This window comes from Antedon bifida, chromosome 9, assembly GCF_963402885.1.
Source record: "Antedon bifida chromosome 9, ecAntBifi1.1, whole genome shotgun sequence".
In the NCBI taxonomy this organism is placed as follows: domain Eukaryota; kingdom Metazoa; phylum Echinodermata; class Crinoidea; order Comatulida; family Antedonidae; genus Antedon; species Antedon bifida.
In genome coordinates, this window is record NC_136234.1 from 19,453,246 (window position 1) to 19,471,487 (window position 18,242).

Genomic DNA, 18,242 nt, shown 5'->3' on the forward strand with positions numbered 1-18,242 from the left:
TTAAGTCTCTAGTTTTTTAAACCAGAAACAACAGCAGAAACAAATCCGCCACTTACAGCTTGGTTTAACAGATACAAAGACAATTACTCAGAAACACTTAAATTACGACGAAACAGATAAAGATTGGAATTAAAAATGTCGATATGGGGATGGGCCTGGACTAAACTGTTATAAGATAAACTTAATCTACTGATGTAGGCCTAACCACTTTTAAGAGCATTGACTCTGCTAAAGGGAACACAAAGGATATTGTTGTTTCTTAAATTTATTAAAATTTAGTGACTTTATTTCTATATACCACTGTGCTCCCCGGCAAATTGGGTTCAATTAAGCACAGTGTATTAACATACAAAAAGATATTAAAATTCAGTGACTTTATTTGTATTTTATATCACTGTGCTCCACTGGCGCCAAATTGGGTCCACTTGAGCACAGTGTATTAATATATAAAAATTTATTTAAATTAGTGATGCATTTCTATTTCATATCACTGTGCTCCACCGGTGCCAAATGTGATCCACTTGAGCAGTTACCGTAGTACTATTTCTATTTCGGAAGTAAATAAAGGCATAAATGGCGCTCCGTAGAGAAGTAGAGAATGCTCCATCGTCAGAATGACGCTCTGAATATACCTCGAATTTTAGATTATAATAGTACAGACTATTAATACTATGTTATGCTATAGCAAGTAAACATAAAACAAAAATCACACAATATGTTGTAAATAACAAGCTTTATTTATACAAATTTGTAAAAATGGTACAACATACATTAATAATACAGTACTATTATATTATTAGTAAATAGTGTTCCAATATTATATTTTTGAATATTGCAGAAAGTATCTCTTAAAAACAAATTAGTCAATAATGTACAAATAAATGAATATGGTATCATATGCAACATATTCAAGAGAGAATATTTTTTTTAAAAAGAATATTTTGTGTTTATAAAGTACTTTATATTTAGACAAATTGCAAATTGAATTCCTAAAATTGGCATCCTTCCTCGTCCTGATATAGTAGTTTTAAAAACACATGCTATAAATATTACAGTACATAGGTCAAAGGCCCCCACCCCTTAATTTAGAAAAAATACAATGCAAAATAATTTATGGATATAATATATTATACATTTTTATAAGACAAAGTAAAAAATTATGCCAATATAATCATTTATATGAATACCATGCAAGAGATACTCATTTTTGAATATATTAGTTTATATTTTCATAAGCCAATATTTTAAACAGCCTTATAAAAATGTTTCTTTATACTTGATCAGAACTAGATTTGAACCCAGTTGCTTTAGCATTTAGGCAGTAGTACATATCGCCAAAGATTATATTTAGTGCCACTATGTGATGCAAGACAAGCAGACAAAGTTAATAAATATAATATTGTTTTTAGCAGTAATTATATTTTCTGTAATCATTTATTTTTTGCTACCAATTTTTCGAACACCATAACAATTATTGTCTTGGTCATTTGATTCGCTTTTTAATTCTTTTTCTAAACTTGAAAGCGCATCGAAACTCATTCATCTTTCAGTTCAAATTTGAATGGCGTCTGTTACAAATTATCTCACACACATATCTATAGTGGTATATTACATATTAACCTGAAAAAAGATTTTTAACACATTTCCCACATTTTCCAAAATAAGGCAGATTTTGACATAATACATTTATTTTAGATTCATTTTTATATAAACAGCAATATAGCAAAAATCTTTTTAAATGAGAGTTTAATAATACAATTAATCAAACTATATAATTACAGTAGAACCCCTATTAAAGGGACACTTTTGGAACCCTCCTTTACAAGATTATCCCCTGGGGTTGGTTGCAGTCAAATCAGGAAAGTGTTCCCTTATGCTTGGTTCCCACTAGAGACGCAACACGACGTAATGCAACGTAAGGGATTTGACCAATCACAAGCGATGGATTTATTCGACTGTCACTTGTCAACTCGTTTGAGTTGCGTCTACCTCTTTGCGTTGCGTCTACCTCCTTGCGTTGCGTCTACCTCCTTGCGTTGCGTCTATGTCCTTGCATTGCGTCCTAGTGGGAACCAAGCTTCTAATAGTGGTGTCCCTGAATATGGGTTTGTCATAGTGTAAAAACATATATTTCCCATTGTTCGTTTAATGGTAAAGATTCCTATTAATAGAGGTGTCCCCGGAATAGAGGTGTCCCAAAGGAGGGGTTCTGCTGTATACTATAAAGTGTATATACTATTACTATAGTATGAAGGGTTGGATAAAGGAAACAATAGATATATAAATGACCCTAGTCCAACTAAGAACATGATGGAAATGATTGTACTGATTGGTTTGCTGTAAGAGAATATGTGTTGAAACTCAGGGAATCCCATAAAGTTGCAGAATGTATGGCACATACATATGCCAACAAGATGGCCTGAAAAATCAAAAAGAATCGGTTACATCAAAAAATATAAGTGTGATATGGTGAAATGGTATACAAATAATGAATGTTTATGAGTTTGATGGTGAGAATATTTTATGAGTTGAAATGGAGTAGTCAATTTTTCATCGAATCGGGTATTATCTCAATTCAACAATGCAAAACATTATACTATTTCACCATACCAGAATAATAAGTAAGTTATTTCTTTTCAAATTTATATGATAATTAAAATAGATTTTTAAAACATTTTCTTTACCTGTTCTTATAAAGATAAAAGCACAAAATGTTCCAAATATTGTTGTATAAGTAAACTGAAAGACTAAAAGAAAAAACAAAAAAATTATTGTCAGTAATTTAAGTATATAAAAATAATACAGTATCTCAATACAGATGTGTAATAGCGCCACCTATAGTATAACAGATCAGGATACACCTCAGGGCGGTTTTAAAAAGTATGAAGTAGTATAATTTCATTCATTTGTTCGACAAAGAAAGTCTTGGGTTTCTAAAAAGTCAATGAAGCCCTATAGCTCACAAGGCAGAAGATCCAGCTTAAAATTTACGACATTATATACAGTAAACAAAGTTAAAATTCATTAAAAAAAAAAGTATACATAATGTTCCGAATAAAAAAGATATGACTTTAAATCTACATAAAAAGTTATTAGGATTACAGCATCATTTTTTTATAGATTCAGGTAGCGAAGACCAATATACAGAAAAATAGTGTATCAGGTGATTGTAAAGCAACAGTACGGCAAAGGGATGAACAAAAGTAAAGTTCTACACTATCAAACTTTATGTGACAACAAAATGTGATGTGCCCATATATGGACATGATGATGTCATATCACTACCATATTTGGGCATGTCACTACCATATTTGGGTATATTACTACCATATTTGGGTATATTACTACCATATTTGGGAACATGAATACTAACCAAAGCCTGCAAGGATGTTCACTAGCTGTTCCCGAGATCTAAATCTTTCTATAGCGTGGTGGGCATGAGCTGTGAAGAAAGAAAGAAATCTTAGATATGCTAAGAAGTCAAATTAATTTATGACATTACATTTGTTGTTTAATATCATTTATGGCCTAAGAATGACCCTAGACGATAGTTCCATAAATACTTAAAGGAGAGAGGAGGAGGCAGGAAAATAATAAGGAGGAATAATAAATAAATAGAAAAATAAAAAAGATGAAAAGAAATTATAGCAGAAGAAAGATGATGATGTATGATGATATGATGATGTTGATAATGATGAGGTTGATTACTTCACTTTTTGATGAGAATGAATGGGTAAAGAAGTAAAAGAAAAGAACAAAACCTAAAGAAATGAAATACAGAAAATAAGAAAATTAAATGAAAAAAAATAAGGGAAAAAAAAGATGGGGAAAAAAAAGTACATAAAATAATTTACTTAATCTTTATTTCTCATAATATTAATCATTATATTCTAAAAGTCTACGACCTTGTGTTCTAGATAAATAAATAATGAGTTAAATAAAAACATTCTATGAAATCTAATATCAAAGTAAACGTCACATACCTACACCAAATAGCAGAGGGCAAATGAATATAGATTTTAATGCTCCGAGACATGGAACGAGTAAAGGCAGCATACACGCTCTGAATACGAACTCCTCAGATATGGGCGCCTGAGGGTTGAATAACATACAAGAACTTAATATGTTAAGTCTGGGTAAATAGCATGGCACTCAACGGACATCAAACACATTATGAATGACATGTATGGATAAAGATTGTGATTGGTAGTGAAATAGATGGATTGGCCCTAGGCACAATCAACCATACATGTAATATAAAGTTTTCTATAGGCAGTTTACTGCGAGTGCAAATTAGTATTTTTGATATTAGCACGATGTGGAGGCTATCAACAAAATTAACTGTGCCGATAGTCAATCTGTGGAGGCTATAGTATCAGTACAGTTGACTATGCCGATAGTCAATCTATGGTGTGGAGGCTATCGGTACAGTCAACTGTGAATCAAATTCATGGTTTTCTATCGGCACTCTCAACTGTGCGTTTTAATGACCGTTAAATGTGCTCCTTTATTCTGTTGTCCATCAGCACAGAGAACTGGGTCACTGTGCCGATAGAAAACCTTGAATTATACGCACAGTACTCATGTTGAAATTGACTTGTTCATAAAACATATGCTAAAATACAATGCAACACATTTGTTAAAGTCAAATCAAATCAATAACAAATGTAATATTTTTCCCAAAAAATGTTAACAATCTACCAGTCTTATATATCATGTGTGGTTTAATTGTTGAATGTTTTAATGTTACTCATGATATAAAATAATTTTAAGTTTTTATTTTTTTTCTGTTAATATTTATTCATATTAGTTGAATGCAAATTGTGGAGTACATCAGAAACAATTTATTGAGAGCAGTACCTCAAATTATTATTTCCAAATTTTGTCTACTTGACTGTTTTGATTTCTCCATGTCACATCTTCAATAAACTAACTAGGTATCTCAAAGTTAATGCTAAGAAACTCTAATAGCTCATATTGCTATAGGGGTTACATGCTTTGAATTACACTGTCTTAAGATGGCATGTATAACGTTTATGTTTGCTAAGTCAAAGTATATTTGTGTAGATTAATAAACTCGATTCCACGGCATTGAGACTGTTTCACTAAAATCTGTACCTGTGTCGATTAATCATTTTTATATATTTCAACAGAGAAAAGAGATCACGTCAAATACAACATTGTATCAATCAATCATTTTGTAGATTTTAACAAAATAAAAAGAGAAAACTCCAAGGGATCATGTCAAAGTAATGGAAGAAAAATGTTTTCCGCCATGATTTTTGTCATGTACAGACATATGCTGAAAGTGAAAATAAATTATGACGATGACAAAGAGGTTGGTTGCATCATCAATCCAGAATCAAACATTATTGAAACAGTCGAAATGTTCTATAGCTCTGTCTACACTATCAAACTTTATGTGACAAAAAAATGTGATGTGACCATATATGGACACGATGATGTCATATCACTACCATATTTAAGCATATCACTACCATATTTGAGCACATCACTTTTGTCAAACTAGTTTGATAGTGTAGTAGACTGAGCTTAAGGATGAAACATTGATACAAAACATGAATAATTTTCTTTTCATTTTTTTAGTACACACTACATTATGTAACAATATAAGTTAAATATTTATATTTGCATATCGTAAAACGGATTCCATCTTTACACTTCGTTGACTGTCAGGACGGTCAAGAATTCAACCTAGGACTATTCTCTAATCTAATAAAATGAATCCATTAAGGAATGGGATTATATTCGAGTATGAAATTATAATTTTTATACTAAAAAATTAGCATTTATCTAATTAGATTGTATTATTAAAAAGAACATACACTAATTGATGAATGGGCTTGAATTTTTCTACTCTGAATGCATAAACCTGAATTGTATGTGCAATGCATGACTGTAAATATTTAAATTATATTTAGATTTCTTATCAAATAAAAATTCTACTCACCACAATAAAATTTCTGATGAAAACTAAACTGAACAAGTCTTGATCAAACCAGAGACTTGGGGCTATGGTTAAATGCAAAATAATAAAAATAAACAATACTATAAACAGTTGTAATTTTCATTTGATTCGATAATTGTGGGTCACATGATATTCAATAAATATTCTATTGAACTCTGAATTACATCATCGAGAGTGCAATGTTGTTATATGAGTACAATTTGGTTTTGAACGTTCATTTTTGACTGATCATGTTTAAACCTGTAATGTGTGCCGCCTATAATTGTTCAATTCCACGTCCAAAATTGAAGCACGCCTTTTGGCTTAGCCTCTCATTAAAAGGAAGTGTGACAAATAATGAATGTTTTTTATTCATGCAATGGAACAAATAATTTCATTCGGTAAAATATGAAAGTATTTTTACTCGGCTACCCCTCATGAACACATACGCTCATAAAATTATTTGTACCATTGCATTGCACTTATAAACATTATTTATGCTTATTATTAATGCCTCCTTCTATCTTTTTGTTTAAAATTGTGTTTTTTAACTTAATAACCCCCAATTATTTATACCCAAAAATAGCTTTAAAGGGTAGCTCCGGGTTCAACATTTCTATTGTTTATTACAACATCAGTAAACAATAATCCTGATAAAATTTATTTTAAAATAATTTTATTATAAAAAGATGAATACTCACAAAATAAACAATTTGATTGATATAAATCAATTATCGTCATTGTTAATGGTCCAAGAAATAAAATCTGAAAAATGCAAAAATAAAACATCATAAATATTCATCATTATCTTGCTTTATTCTTTGTGATGATGGAAGTTAATTTTGGAAATAAAACACAAAATGTATGAGGTTACAAAATACATTCTCTTATATTCATTTTATACAGTTTATAACTTATTATTCCTGATTATTCATGATTTATAAATCCGGTTAAAACTTTGGTTTTTTGTTACATACATTACACTCATTGTATAATGGTATCTGTTTAAAACTGCAGATTTTTCTAATGCATATTTCACACATATGGTTTTACAAAGATGCTTGCATGCGTGCGTTTGATTCATACTGCAACGATGAAGTGACAGGGAAGTGATTCGAACAAGGAAAGAGATCCTCAAAATGTCCGCCATATATCTGTACAAAACTATGATTTAGTAAATAAAAATAATTTTTTTAAATTATTTTATATTTATGCACAACATTAGACTTTTCTTTCCCACTAAGTATCTGTGTTTCTGTGAGTATGTTCTATTTTTTTTTTAAACCAGATAAATTCATTCAAAATAATTTATTCATTCTTTATTTCAGATATCAATTAATAGAAAGAAAATATTAGAATTTTTTTTTCATTTTGGCGTCTCATACTCTTTTTTTTACAATAATATGTATATAAAATGAAACAAAATTTAATTTTTGTTACCCCAAAATATGCTAAATTCAATTTTATTTCTGTGCTTGAAAATAATGAATTTAATACTATAATACAAGAACTATATTCAGAGCCTTTGTTAACATTGGTGAGAGAATCTACTGTCAAATATATTTTGTTGGAATAAGTCATACTGGCTACCAAACAAATTTAATCACAGTCGTTCCTCTCCGTCCAAATCCATCAGGATTGACGCAATTAAATAAATATAAATCTCGGAGAGAACAATGAAATATCACTTTGTTTTCAATACGACAGCCACGTGGTTCAACTAATTACTTAGCATTTTCAATTTCCTCTCTGGTTAGTTTTACAAGATTCTTGCCAATTAGTGTCACTCTGTTTTCTTACAAGTCAACGTTAGTTTCCAACTGTTTAAATTCCGCACTCTAGAATTGTAAGAATTCCGATGAAAGAAAATTGGATTTGTTGACTGCCGCAGGCCATGAATCGCAATTAATATATTTGAATTGAAATTTCATAACAGACATTTATTGTAGGATACTGTATGAATTCAGTATATTTTCATTTTCACAAAAATGTTCATACAGTAAAAACAAAAAAAAAAGCAAAAAGAAAAATGTTATTAATATTTATTTTATTATTATAGTGTGAGTGTGCTGTATTCCCTGAACACATGACTATTATTATTTTTTTTTTTATACACATCCAACAGGGAGTAACTTGCCAATTACAGAATGGAAAAACTATTTTATAATTTATCATGCTTATAAACTAAGTCTTATTTGATGCTAATGAAGTGGAGTTGAAAGGACTTTGTAAACAAATTTGAAAAAGATAGTCCAAGAAAATAAAACCTTTTTCAGAATTATCAACAAAGAAATTACATAAACCAATAGTGGTGTCTAGACTGGTAGTCTAGTTTTGGAATTAATTATGAATTTAAATAAGTTTTTTTTAAACTGATATTCAATCGATATGCAAAGATTTTTAAATCACATGTCTATTTAGGCATATGTTAATTGGTTGTTTTTCTAACTTTGGGGCATGGTCTATGTTGTTTGTGAATAAATTAAATTCCATGATTGGAACAGAGTTTTAAAAAAATGAAAATCAGGAAGAAGTAAATACGACCAGAGTTATCACGTACGAAGGACAAACCTGTAGAAACAACAGAAAAACTAATTAAAGTAAAAATACAAAATAACAAGTAAGAATATAGTATTCTGGATAGGATTACAGAAATTGACAGTGTTTACCGAATCGAAAATCAAAAAGGGCAAGTTGTCTCATTTTACACGATGATTGAAGACACCGAGTTCAATCATGCATGACAGACGATCTATTTTGAAAAAAAACACAAGCTAAATTAACGTTTGTAAAGTTGAAACGAGAAAATATGGCATGTATCTATTTTATCTAGAGCAATCATTAATTGCAAATGTATTCAAGGTATACTACTGTAAGAAATTGTGTGTAAGTTGTTTAATACTATAGTATAAATTTGTAATAAAGTTGAGAATGAACATTGAAATTAAAAAAAAAAAATGTATTTTATTCTTTCCTTGGATTGTTTTCATGGCTATAAATTGACTTTATTATCCATTAGAAAATCTTTATTACAGTGGAACATCAGGACCCAACAAGGTGTCCCCTTAATAGAGGTGTTCCTTCAATAAGGGTTGGACATAGTGTTAAACATTTTTTTCCCCTCGTTCAATTTTACAAGAAGGTAACGTAGTGTCCCCTTAATAGGGGTGTCCAAAATATTCTTACCAGCAAAAATATTCTTACCAGCATTAGCAAGTTTTTAAGCACATTTTGGCAAATTAATTAAATCTACAACAAGTTGAATTTGAAATTGTCAGATTAAGCCTCTTTTGGTTTAAAGTCTATTTCTTCAGAAATTAAAACCAGCCAACTTATAAAATTAATTATAAAAATTAACTATACTGTAACTAAAAATTTTCCACTGGCAACTGTAAAAACAATCAACTAACAAATTGCGTAAACAAAATTATAGAAATAATTTAATCACAATAATAGTACAGAAAAAGCTACATCTGGAGTATTTCACCAAATAGAATATTATTTGTTTTTTGCTACAATCCTGACATTGAACCGCTGGATAAGCTTGTGGCGTTTAGACTGAACAAGAATCATAATTGATGTTTACATTGCATCACCCAACACCGGAGTAAATTACCCGGGGCATTCGCAAGCCCGGCAGGAATTTGAAACAGCTTTAACTTCCACTCATCACAGTTGCTTCTTCAGATGTCGCTAAAATGTTCTCCTGAGGAGAGAGATGGCTAAAGAAAACATAACTGTCATCGAGGTAGTCATCGTTTCATTTCGCACTTGTTGTAGGTTTGCTGTCACCCCGGGGATCTCCCCGGGGATCCAATTAAGGTTTTGGTACTTTAGCAGGGGGTGGCATAGCAGTGATTGTGACTGATAGAATTCCTCGCTGGTACAAGTCAGTCAAATTATAAAGTTACAGATGCATGGCTTTGATGAAGTTGAAGTGTTGCAAAGTTTGAACTAATGATAAAGTGGTGTTTTGAAAATCATCGTGGCTATCATTGACAAATCGTAAACGTAGCCTTAATCTTAATCAATTGATAGAGCATATGCAATCCAAAGAGCATACCTCTTGGCAAATGGTGAGAACAGAAATGGTCAGTATAAGAAGATGGTCAATAAAAAAAATCATAAAGAGTATTGATGGGTTTTGAACCTGGAGCCAACGCTACAGGCAGGCCAGAAGACTGAGCACAGATCGCTCTGCTATCTGACTAACTTACGATGGAGCGACGGCACAACCGATTACTCTTTATTAAATATAGATTGTCGAACTATTGATCGTCGTAGGCCTATTATTGATCACGTCAAACGGACAGCCACCGTGTTTGATAAGAACTTTGTATTGTTAAACATACCTTGTAATTATTACTAAATGTTATATAATTATTGGTTTTCTTTTAATAAATTCAAATAAATAAAAATTAATAATAAATCTATATTAAACTAATATCAAAGCAAAACAAGTTTGAAAATATAAGTGAAATTTATTTAAAGTTTTAAATAAATTATTACGGTAAACTATAATTTAACTTTGAGTAATTATTTTAAATACTGTAATATTTCTTTGAATTTATTATTAGAATACCTAGAGAATATAATTACTAAATGTATAAAAAATAAATAAAAAAAAGGAAAAAAAACACCCTTTTGCTTCAATTATATGTCATTTGAGACATTCAATATTTACTAATTAGTAAACATTAACAAATGTTACTGTTTTGACATTTGACAAACATTCAAAGTATGTCCTGGTATGCTGATAACATTCTAACAATAATTTATTATTCACTTCCATACATTACTAAGTTTTGATCATAGAGATAATATCTCTATGGTTTTGATAGATCTCTAGTGTTGAGAATGTGTAATACAGTAGCTATGTTTTAAATTGATTGTAAAATATAATGTAACTTCTATTAAGGGAATACATTCGAACAATGTGTGCCCTTGTAAGGTGTTCTTAATTAGGAGCCATCTTTCCATAGTGTTAAAACATTATTTCCCCTTGTTCTTTTCAAAGGAAAGTGTCCCTTTAATAGAGGTGTCCCCTGAATGGGTGTCCCAAAAGATTCTACTATAATTAGTAAATTTTATTGTCAATTTCATTTTTTTTTTGTACCTTTTGTATAATATTTGGTTTTTTTATTTAAAGTTTGTACACTTTTATAAATTACTATCATCATTTTTTATTGTTGGGTGCGACCCATAAAATTAGCTCACGCTGGTTCCATGATTGTTTGAAATTATTGTATTTTTTTCTATCTTCGTTTTGCTTTCATTTTGTATACCTTCATTGTGATTTTTATAAAGTTTTAAATTGTACATATTTTATAAATTCTTATATTTTGTTATCTATTGCTGAGGCCTCATAAAATATTCACGCTGACTGGGCCAATTTCTTGAAATTTGGTAAATTTTAAATAAATATATTGTACACCAACATTAAATTAACACAGGGCAATATGAGTGTTCTGGAAATAATAATACAACTATGCATATCTAAAATACTAAATCATAAATCAAAATTATTATCATGTTCAAATCAACGTTGTCTGACGTCAATAATGCTGAGCATGTGTGATGAGTAAATTACTTCATTTAAATTCTTTTAATCAAATGTTAAACTTTCTTCATCAACAGCTGATAAAAGTAATTAATGTATATTATTATTATTGCTATAAAAATATAATTTAATGCGAGCACATGGCTCAAGAGAATAATAACCATGACCTTTTAATGAACTGTAAATTATGATATAAAAAATATCATAATATAATATATTTATTCTATTCATTTCAAGCATGTACTGTATGAGAAAATAAAAATGAGTTAAACATTGTAACATTGTAAAAACAAGAGTACAAGTTTAGTTATTTCCAGAAGAGACGCGATATTAAAATAAAAGCACTCAGAAACTGAGTGAAGTACAGTACTTAGTCAGATGGGTAAGTATATACCCACTGGCATTTTCAGAATAATAACTTGAAAATTGCAGGCGCTATCGTGCTAACAAACAAAGTAACAAGTACAAAATTCTATTTTGCCAAGTAATAATTTGTTATCACCTTTAACTGGTTGTACAATGAACATTAATAATTATAAGAAATATAACAGAATATTGATATGAAAGGAAGTATCATAAAGGTATTATAAGTTTATTACATAAATAAGTACTTTATTAAAGAAGTATGTTCATTCTTATACTCGCCCCTATACCCAAGTTTGACGATCAATTTGCACATCAGAATCGTTGCGGACTTCCACCAAGCAAGTGACCAAACGGTTAAGACAGTGGAGCCATAATATGTAGCCATAAAATCAGCAAGGGTTCGACCCTCACTCGCTCCATGGTTCAGGTGGTAGAACAAGTCTTCTCGGATAAGGACTATAAACTGTAGGTCTAGTGTACACAAAATGTGAACCTAGTATAGTACATCTTTCGGGACGAGTAGGGGGTTATCCCGGTGACCTAGTTCACACAGCCACATCTTTGCGCTGATTACTAGCTGCATTATGGGAGTATGTTTTCATACATGTTTGATCCAAAAAAAAAAATGACTGGGGTAATAATGTTCACAGCGCTTAGAGGTTTCACAACATTAGGCGCAATATAAATCCAGGATATTATATTATTATTATTACTTGAAAAGTAGGCCTTCTAGTCGGACTCCTACTTCTATAATAATCAATTTGTTGATAGTGGAACTTACAACGATGAAGAAATACTAGTAGTGAGTACCCAATGGCAATAACACAAGTCTGTCAATTAATGCACTATTTAAGTATAGTCACTGACATATTATATTTCATTGAAGATTAAATACACATTTTTATATAATCAATAATATAATAATACAATGAATGTTTAATGAGTTAATATAGGTCACAATTTTCAAGTCATGAAATAATAATAATAGTATTGTAATATAATAACAGATGTAAAAATAATGTATATAAAAATAATGTAATCTTATAATATAATAATCTTGGCACAGGTTCAAGTTGAGTGAAGAGGCAGAGTGGTTAGGACATAGGAATAATATCGGCACAGGTTCAAATCATTCTTTGATCATAGACCTGGTGGTAGAACACACCACAATGAACTTGGTATGTCATCTTTCAGAAGAGTAGGAGGTTGAGGCATTTTTTTCAGTGAGGTCCAGTTCGGACCTTGTCACGGTGTCAATCAACCCTAGAGTGGGCCAAAAGATGATTATATCGGTTTTCATACTTACCATTGTTAGAAGTAAGGGGAGCGTGGCAGCTACTAAGAACCCGTCCAATCGCATTCCAAGCCAAACCCATAGTTCTTTCACCTAAAATGAAAAATTATTATTAAAACCAACCTGAGTTAATAATGGAGCTTCTTATTGTTAGTGTTTTTGATTTAAAATTCATTTGCTTTTTTATGCAAGAGTGTCAGTGCCATACACGCATATCATTCAGAAACTGTGTTTTACTAAAGTTTGTTAGCACCAAAGACTGTTTACTTATGCTGGATGACATGATGTACATGGCCACCGTATGCGCTCATCATTCAGAAACTGGGTACTGAGTACTAAAGTGTGTTAACACCAAAGAATCATTATATATGCTACTGTAGATGACTTAGTCTGCATGGGCAGCAACATATGCGCTCATCATTCAGAAACTGAGTTAAAGAGTACTAAAGTTTGTTAGCACCAAAGACTCTTTACGTATGCTTCTAGATGACTTTAGTCTGCATGGGCAACATATAAACTTATCATTCAGAAACCAGGTTAGAGTACTAAAGTGTGTTAACACCAAATAGATCTACTTTCAACCCCTAGCAATTACATCCAAAATATAACAACAAAGAGAGTGGATTCTTGGAGATACAGAACAATCCCTGCTGTGTGATAGTGCATGGAATGTTTGTTTTAAATCATCAACACAAACAATACAAAAAACGAAAGCTTGACAAAATATTACGGAACCTGCAAGTTACATTTACTACTGTTTATCCATAACATATAATAATTTAATAATTCAAACTTAAGCTCTGTATACACTATAAAAAAAATGTGATGTGCCCCATATATGGACACGATGATGTCATATCACTACCATATTTGGGAATATCACTACCATGATGATCATGAATGTAAATATTATGTGTGTATTGTTTTGTTTGTGTTTTTCTGCCAAGAAAACAAATTTATCATTGTACTACTGTATATGTATGAATGACTTAATAATCGAATATGAATCCGAATACTTGGGCACATCACACTTTTTTTGTCAAACTAGTTTGATAGTGTAGACAGATCTTTTTGAAACTAGATTCAAAATGAAATCAAATGCAATTACACAGGAACGTGCAACCAAATTGTATATAAATAAATCAGATACACGGATTATGGTAACAGAGATGTAGAAGGAACGAGGCCACACAATCAGTTACAAGGCTATGTGTAACATGATGGCCCGATGCTTGGCAGGTGCCTAGCTATCGCACCAATAAAATAAATGGATATATGTAGGCCCACCTGGTCCTAAAATCGCTGAAATGTTGTCACAAGTTGTCTGCTCTATTACAGGTCACATTATGATTTTAAAACGCTCCTGTTATCATCCCTCTATCTAACCTTGTGTAAAGATTCACTGTGCGTATAAGCGCAATAACTTGAACAGTTATGTTATTACTACTAATAGACGTACATTTCAGTTCAATTAGAGGATATATCATATTGATGATAACATAACATTCTTTGGTAGATGAGTGATGGGTAGATTTTGGACTGATGAGTTTAAAACAGGTGGGAACACAAGATGTTATGAGGATATTAAGACTGTGGCATTTTGTGAACGTGATTTTAAGTTACGATAATTGGCCCTAATTTTACTCTATATCTATAATAGTATCAAAGTTTTAGGAATGTTGTTAATGATAACATTATTATCAGTAGGTTCCTTGAGAAGAATACTGATAGAAATAATAAACAGGATGAGTGGTTTGGTCATATGATTTAGAGAAGCATAAGTTGGGAGGTTGAGGGTGATATGAGTAGAGAAGCTGAGGGAGATTGAGTGGTGGTTATGCTTGCGTTGAGGTGTAACAAAGGAGTTTGAGTTGGGGGTGTAGAGTGAGCTGTACTGGAATTAAGCGAGGTGAGGAATCTTGCGTTGAGGGGTACCAAGGGAGCTTGAGTTGAGGGGTACCAAGGGAGCTTGAGTTGAGGGGTACCGAGGGAGCTTGAGTTGAGGGGTAACGAGAGAACTTAATTTGGGGGTGCTGAGTGAGTTGGCGTCAATGTTGGTAAGGGAGCTTGAAGGGATCGCTGATTGTGAATTTCAAACAAAACAAAAAAATGGGCTCATATATGGACTTTTCAACCTACCATATTTGGGCACATCACACATTTTTTGTCAAACTAGTTTGATAGAGTAGACAGAGCTTAGGGGTACTGAGAGAGAGTTGTGGTTGTAATGGGTTGTAGCAAGAGATAAAAAATAGATTTTTTTTTTTTTAAACATAATTATTAATATAAAATTGTTATATACCTTGTCTTGCTCATGCTGGCTACAGCCAATGGGGTGAGCTGATTGAGCTGGAATTGTGGGTGATGAGAGATCTTAATTAAACAATGGAATGGTTATTAAGGGTTGATTCAAAATTAGAAGTAAAAAAGTCAAAATGGGAACACAGTAAATAGAATAGATGTGTGCTTACTTCTTGGTCCTTGGTCGTTGGTTGTCCTAGAAACAGTAACAAAATAGGTGCAATGATGCAGACTATAATGACAGCTGCTATTCTCCTTTTGACTGTTTTTGGATGATCCCTGAATGAAAAATAATTGAAATTGTATTATTTAAATAAATCTTAAATCAAAGAAAGGATTATTTTATATATTAATTATTATCAGGTCTATCTATTTGTCAAGAGGATGTCTATTTCTTTAAATAAAATAAAAATTGTTGGACGTTCAACAAACAGGTAATAGTTTAATCTGATAGTGTGACTTTCCGTGAAACTTAGGACGAAACGTCCCTGCTTCAGGTAAGTAACTTCAGCTCGCTCACCAACCAACACAAAGACACAACCAAACATGCCTACCGCACATGCATGGCCTACGATTTTGAAGTATGTATTTCACATTGTAAAACAACTATAGAAAGGAAAAAAGTTACCTTGGAAGTTTTATGCCACATACATATAGACTGCTGACGTAAATGATTGCCAAAAGAAGACAATAAACGATAGAAATTACTTCAGATTCACATTCGAAAATTACCTCCATGGTGGCTGCCATTTTGTAAACAAATAGTTTGAAAAGTGGTGGCGCTATAATGGCTGAATATAGGATCAGAATCGAACATTCTTTTTATACCACGAATAAAGATTTTTATATTCTAAAAAGTGTTTAGTTACTAAAAAACTAAAACTAATCAATGAAAACAATGTTTTGGTACAATTATTTTGGATCTATTAGGAGATAAAAGTCACGAGATAGTCACTGACAGAGCTGACGGTGAAAAAAAACACATCTCCACATAATGTCAACGCCAGCAGCTGCTACGAGAATAAAAATACCGCACAAACAATTATTAGTGACAAATGAAAGTTTTGTTTACATTTGTTTTTTTCATCGTTCTCAGAAGTTCATTATCACAATTAACAATATAACCGTCAAGTTATAATAAACGGGTTTTTTCGGCTCAACTCTCAGTATTGTATTAGTGCACGCATTGACGTGTGTACAATTACGCGCGCGTACAATATCACTATCGACAAGTAAACGCGCGCATGGTAATTGTGAGGAAACATAATTATCAATACAATTCAAAAGTCAACAAGTGTACGCACGCGTGATATCAATAAAATAATTCAATGCAAATCTTAGGCCTATAGGTCTACTTATACTTTATTTTTTTATCGGAGATGATGTGAATGTCAGAATCTATTAAACATTAGTATCAATTATAGAGCATGTCATCAAATGACTTCGAAACATTATTAATTACATTTAATAACCTCGTCACTATCCTGATAAATAGGCCTAAGTTTCTCTCCTGGTGATTTAGGGAATTGCATTGGTTGTCATAATTCTTTGGATTCTATACGATGCTTGACTTTCGTAGGCTGGGAGTCTTTTAAGTACATACCGGTGGAATGCTAAGAATGACGGCCACGTTCATGATTGCTTGTTAACTAAACAGAGCTTAGCGGAGCACAGGGGCGATGACAAGTCGCCCGATTCACATGCCTCCATTCACCTCCGTTCGCGTGCAGTGCGCGAGCCGTTGCCCTACGTCTTAACCCCGCTTGATGTTTACAGAACGATGGCAAGCCAACCATACGCAGTACCGGAATGTCATCCGTGGCGTTGCCCTTGGCTGTTGTCTGGTAATTTAAACAAAAATGAAAAAGATTAAAAGTGGCATGCGTAGAAGCCCGCTTGGACGTGTTTCATGTGGATTGCGGGCTATTTCGTTAACAAGCATGTTACCGCGATTAATTAGGTTATAATCCGGCAAACGATTCTGTATTAAATAACTCAGTATGTAATTCTCGCGCGTTCGACCTACTGTACCGCTCTCAGCTGTCACAAGTCAATAAGCAAAATTCTCAGGCGCCGAGGTTATACTTCTTTAATAAGCACAACGAACACACATGTTTCCTCCTTGTGGAAAATAGGACATTAAAATACCAACAATCAATATAAACAAATTATCTCAAAATATATTTTGAACATCATCAATTTAACATGTTCCTGATTAAGGGGAGAAAGTTTCAAATGCTGTGATTCGATGTCGTCATCATTGTGGACCAAATTTGCGTTGCGTTACGTTCTTGTGTTGCGTCTCTAGTGGGAACCAAGCATTACTGCAGAAGGAACCAAGCTTTAGTCCCAGGTCGTCGCAAAATCAAAAGCTCTCTCTATTTATATTCCACGCGCGACTGAATGACCGATCGTGGTATAAAACCACGATGATGCACAAATAGGCCTACTCATTCTAATGTTGTAGGAATATCTAGGATAAAGTTTAACATAGTAACATTATCTGCCGTAGCCAACTATCAAGATCTAGATCCCTATCACAGATATTCAGCGACGCATAATGTAGAATGGAGTTGAATTATTCAGACGGAATGTTACTTTGTGATCATTTAGCTAATTAAGTTCCTAATAGCACGCGCCAAAAATGTCAATACATCTAAAAGAAAACAACTTACAGCATAATAGTCAGTTTGTTTATTTTCGTGACTTAAAAGTATGTGTCTATAGGCTGGTGATGATGATTTAACCCTTAA

At 32.1% G+C, this 18,242-nt stretch overlaps 1 protein-coding gene across 2 annotated transcripts; it reads right to left on the minus strand.

The window, feature by feature from the left end:
* Positions 1-749: 749 nt before the first annotated feature.
* LOC144852232 (CAAX prenyl protease 2-like) lies at positions 750-17,506 on the minus strand. 2 transcript variants are annotated; one of them, XM_078710004.1, is made up of 10 exons: positions 17,093-17,506; positions 16,118-16,232; positions 15,660-15,768; positions 13,201-13,281; positions 6,670-6,733; positions 5,972-6,033; positions 3,984-4,092; positions 3,374-3,442; positions 2,685-2,747; positions 750-2,419 (listed from the first exon to the last, which is right to left on the minus strand). In XM_078710004.1, exons 2-10 carry the CDS (start codon positions 16,225-16,227, stop codon positions 2,220-2,222), a joined length of 867 nt encoding a protein of 288 aa, XP_078566130.1. In that variant the 5' UTR covers positions 16,228-16,232; positions 17,093-17,506; the 3' UTR covers positions 750-2,219. The 2 variants fall into 2 exon arrangements, with proteins under 2 accessions (XP_078566130.1, XP_078566129.1); XM_078710003.1 differs by having other exon boundaries at positions 16,118-16,280; positions 17,093-17,114.
* Between the last annotated feature and the right edge of the window lie 736 nt (positions 17,507-18,242).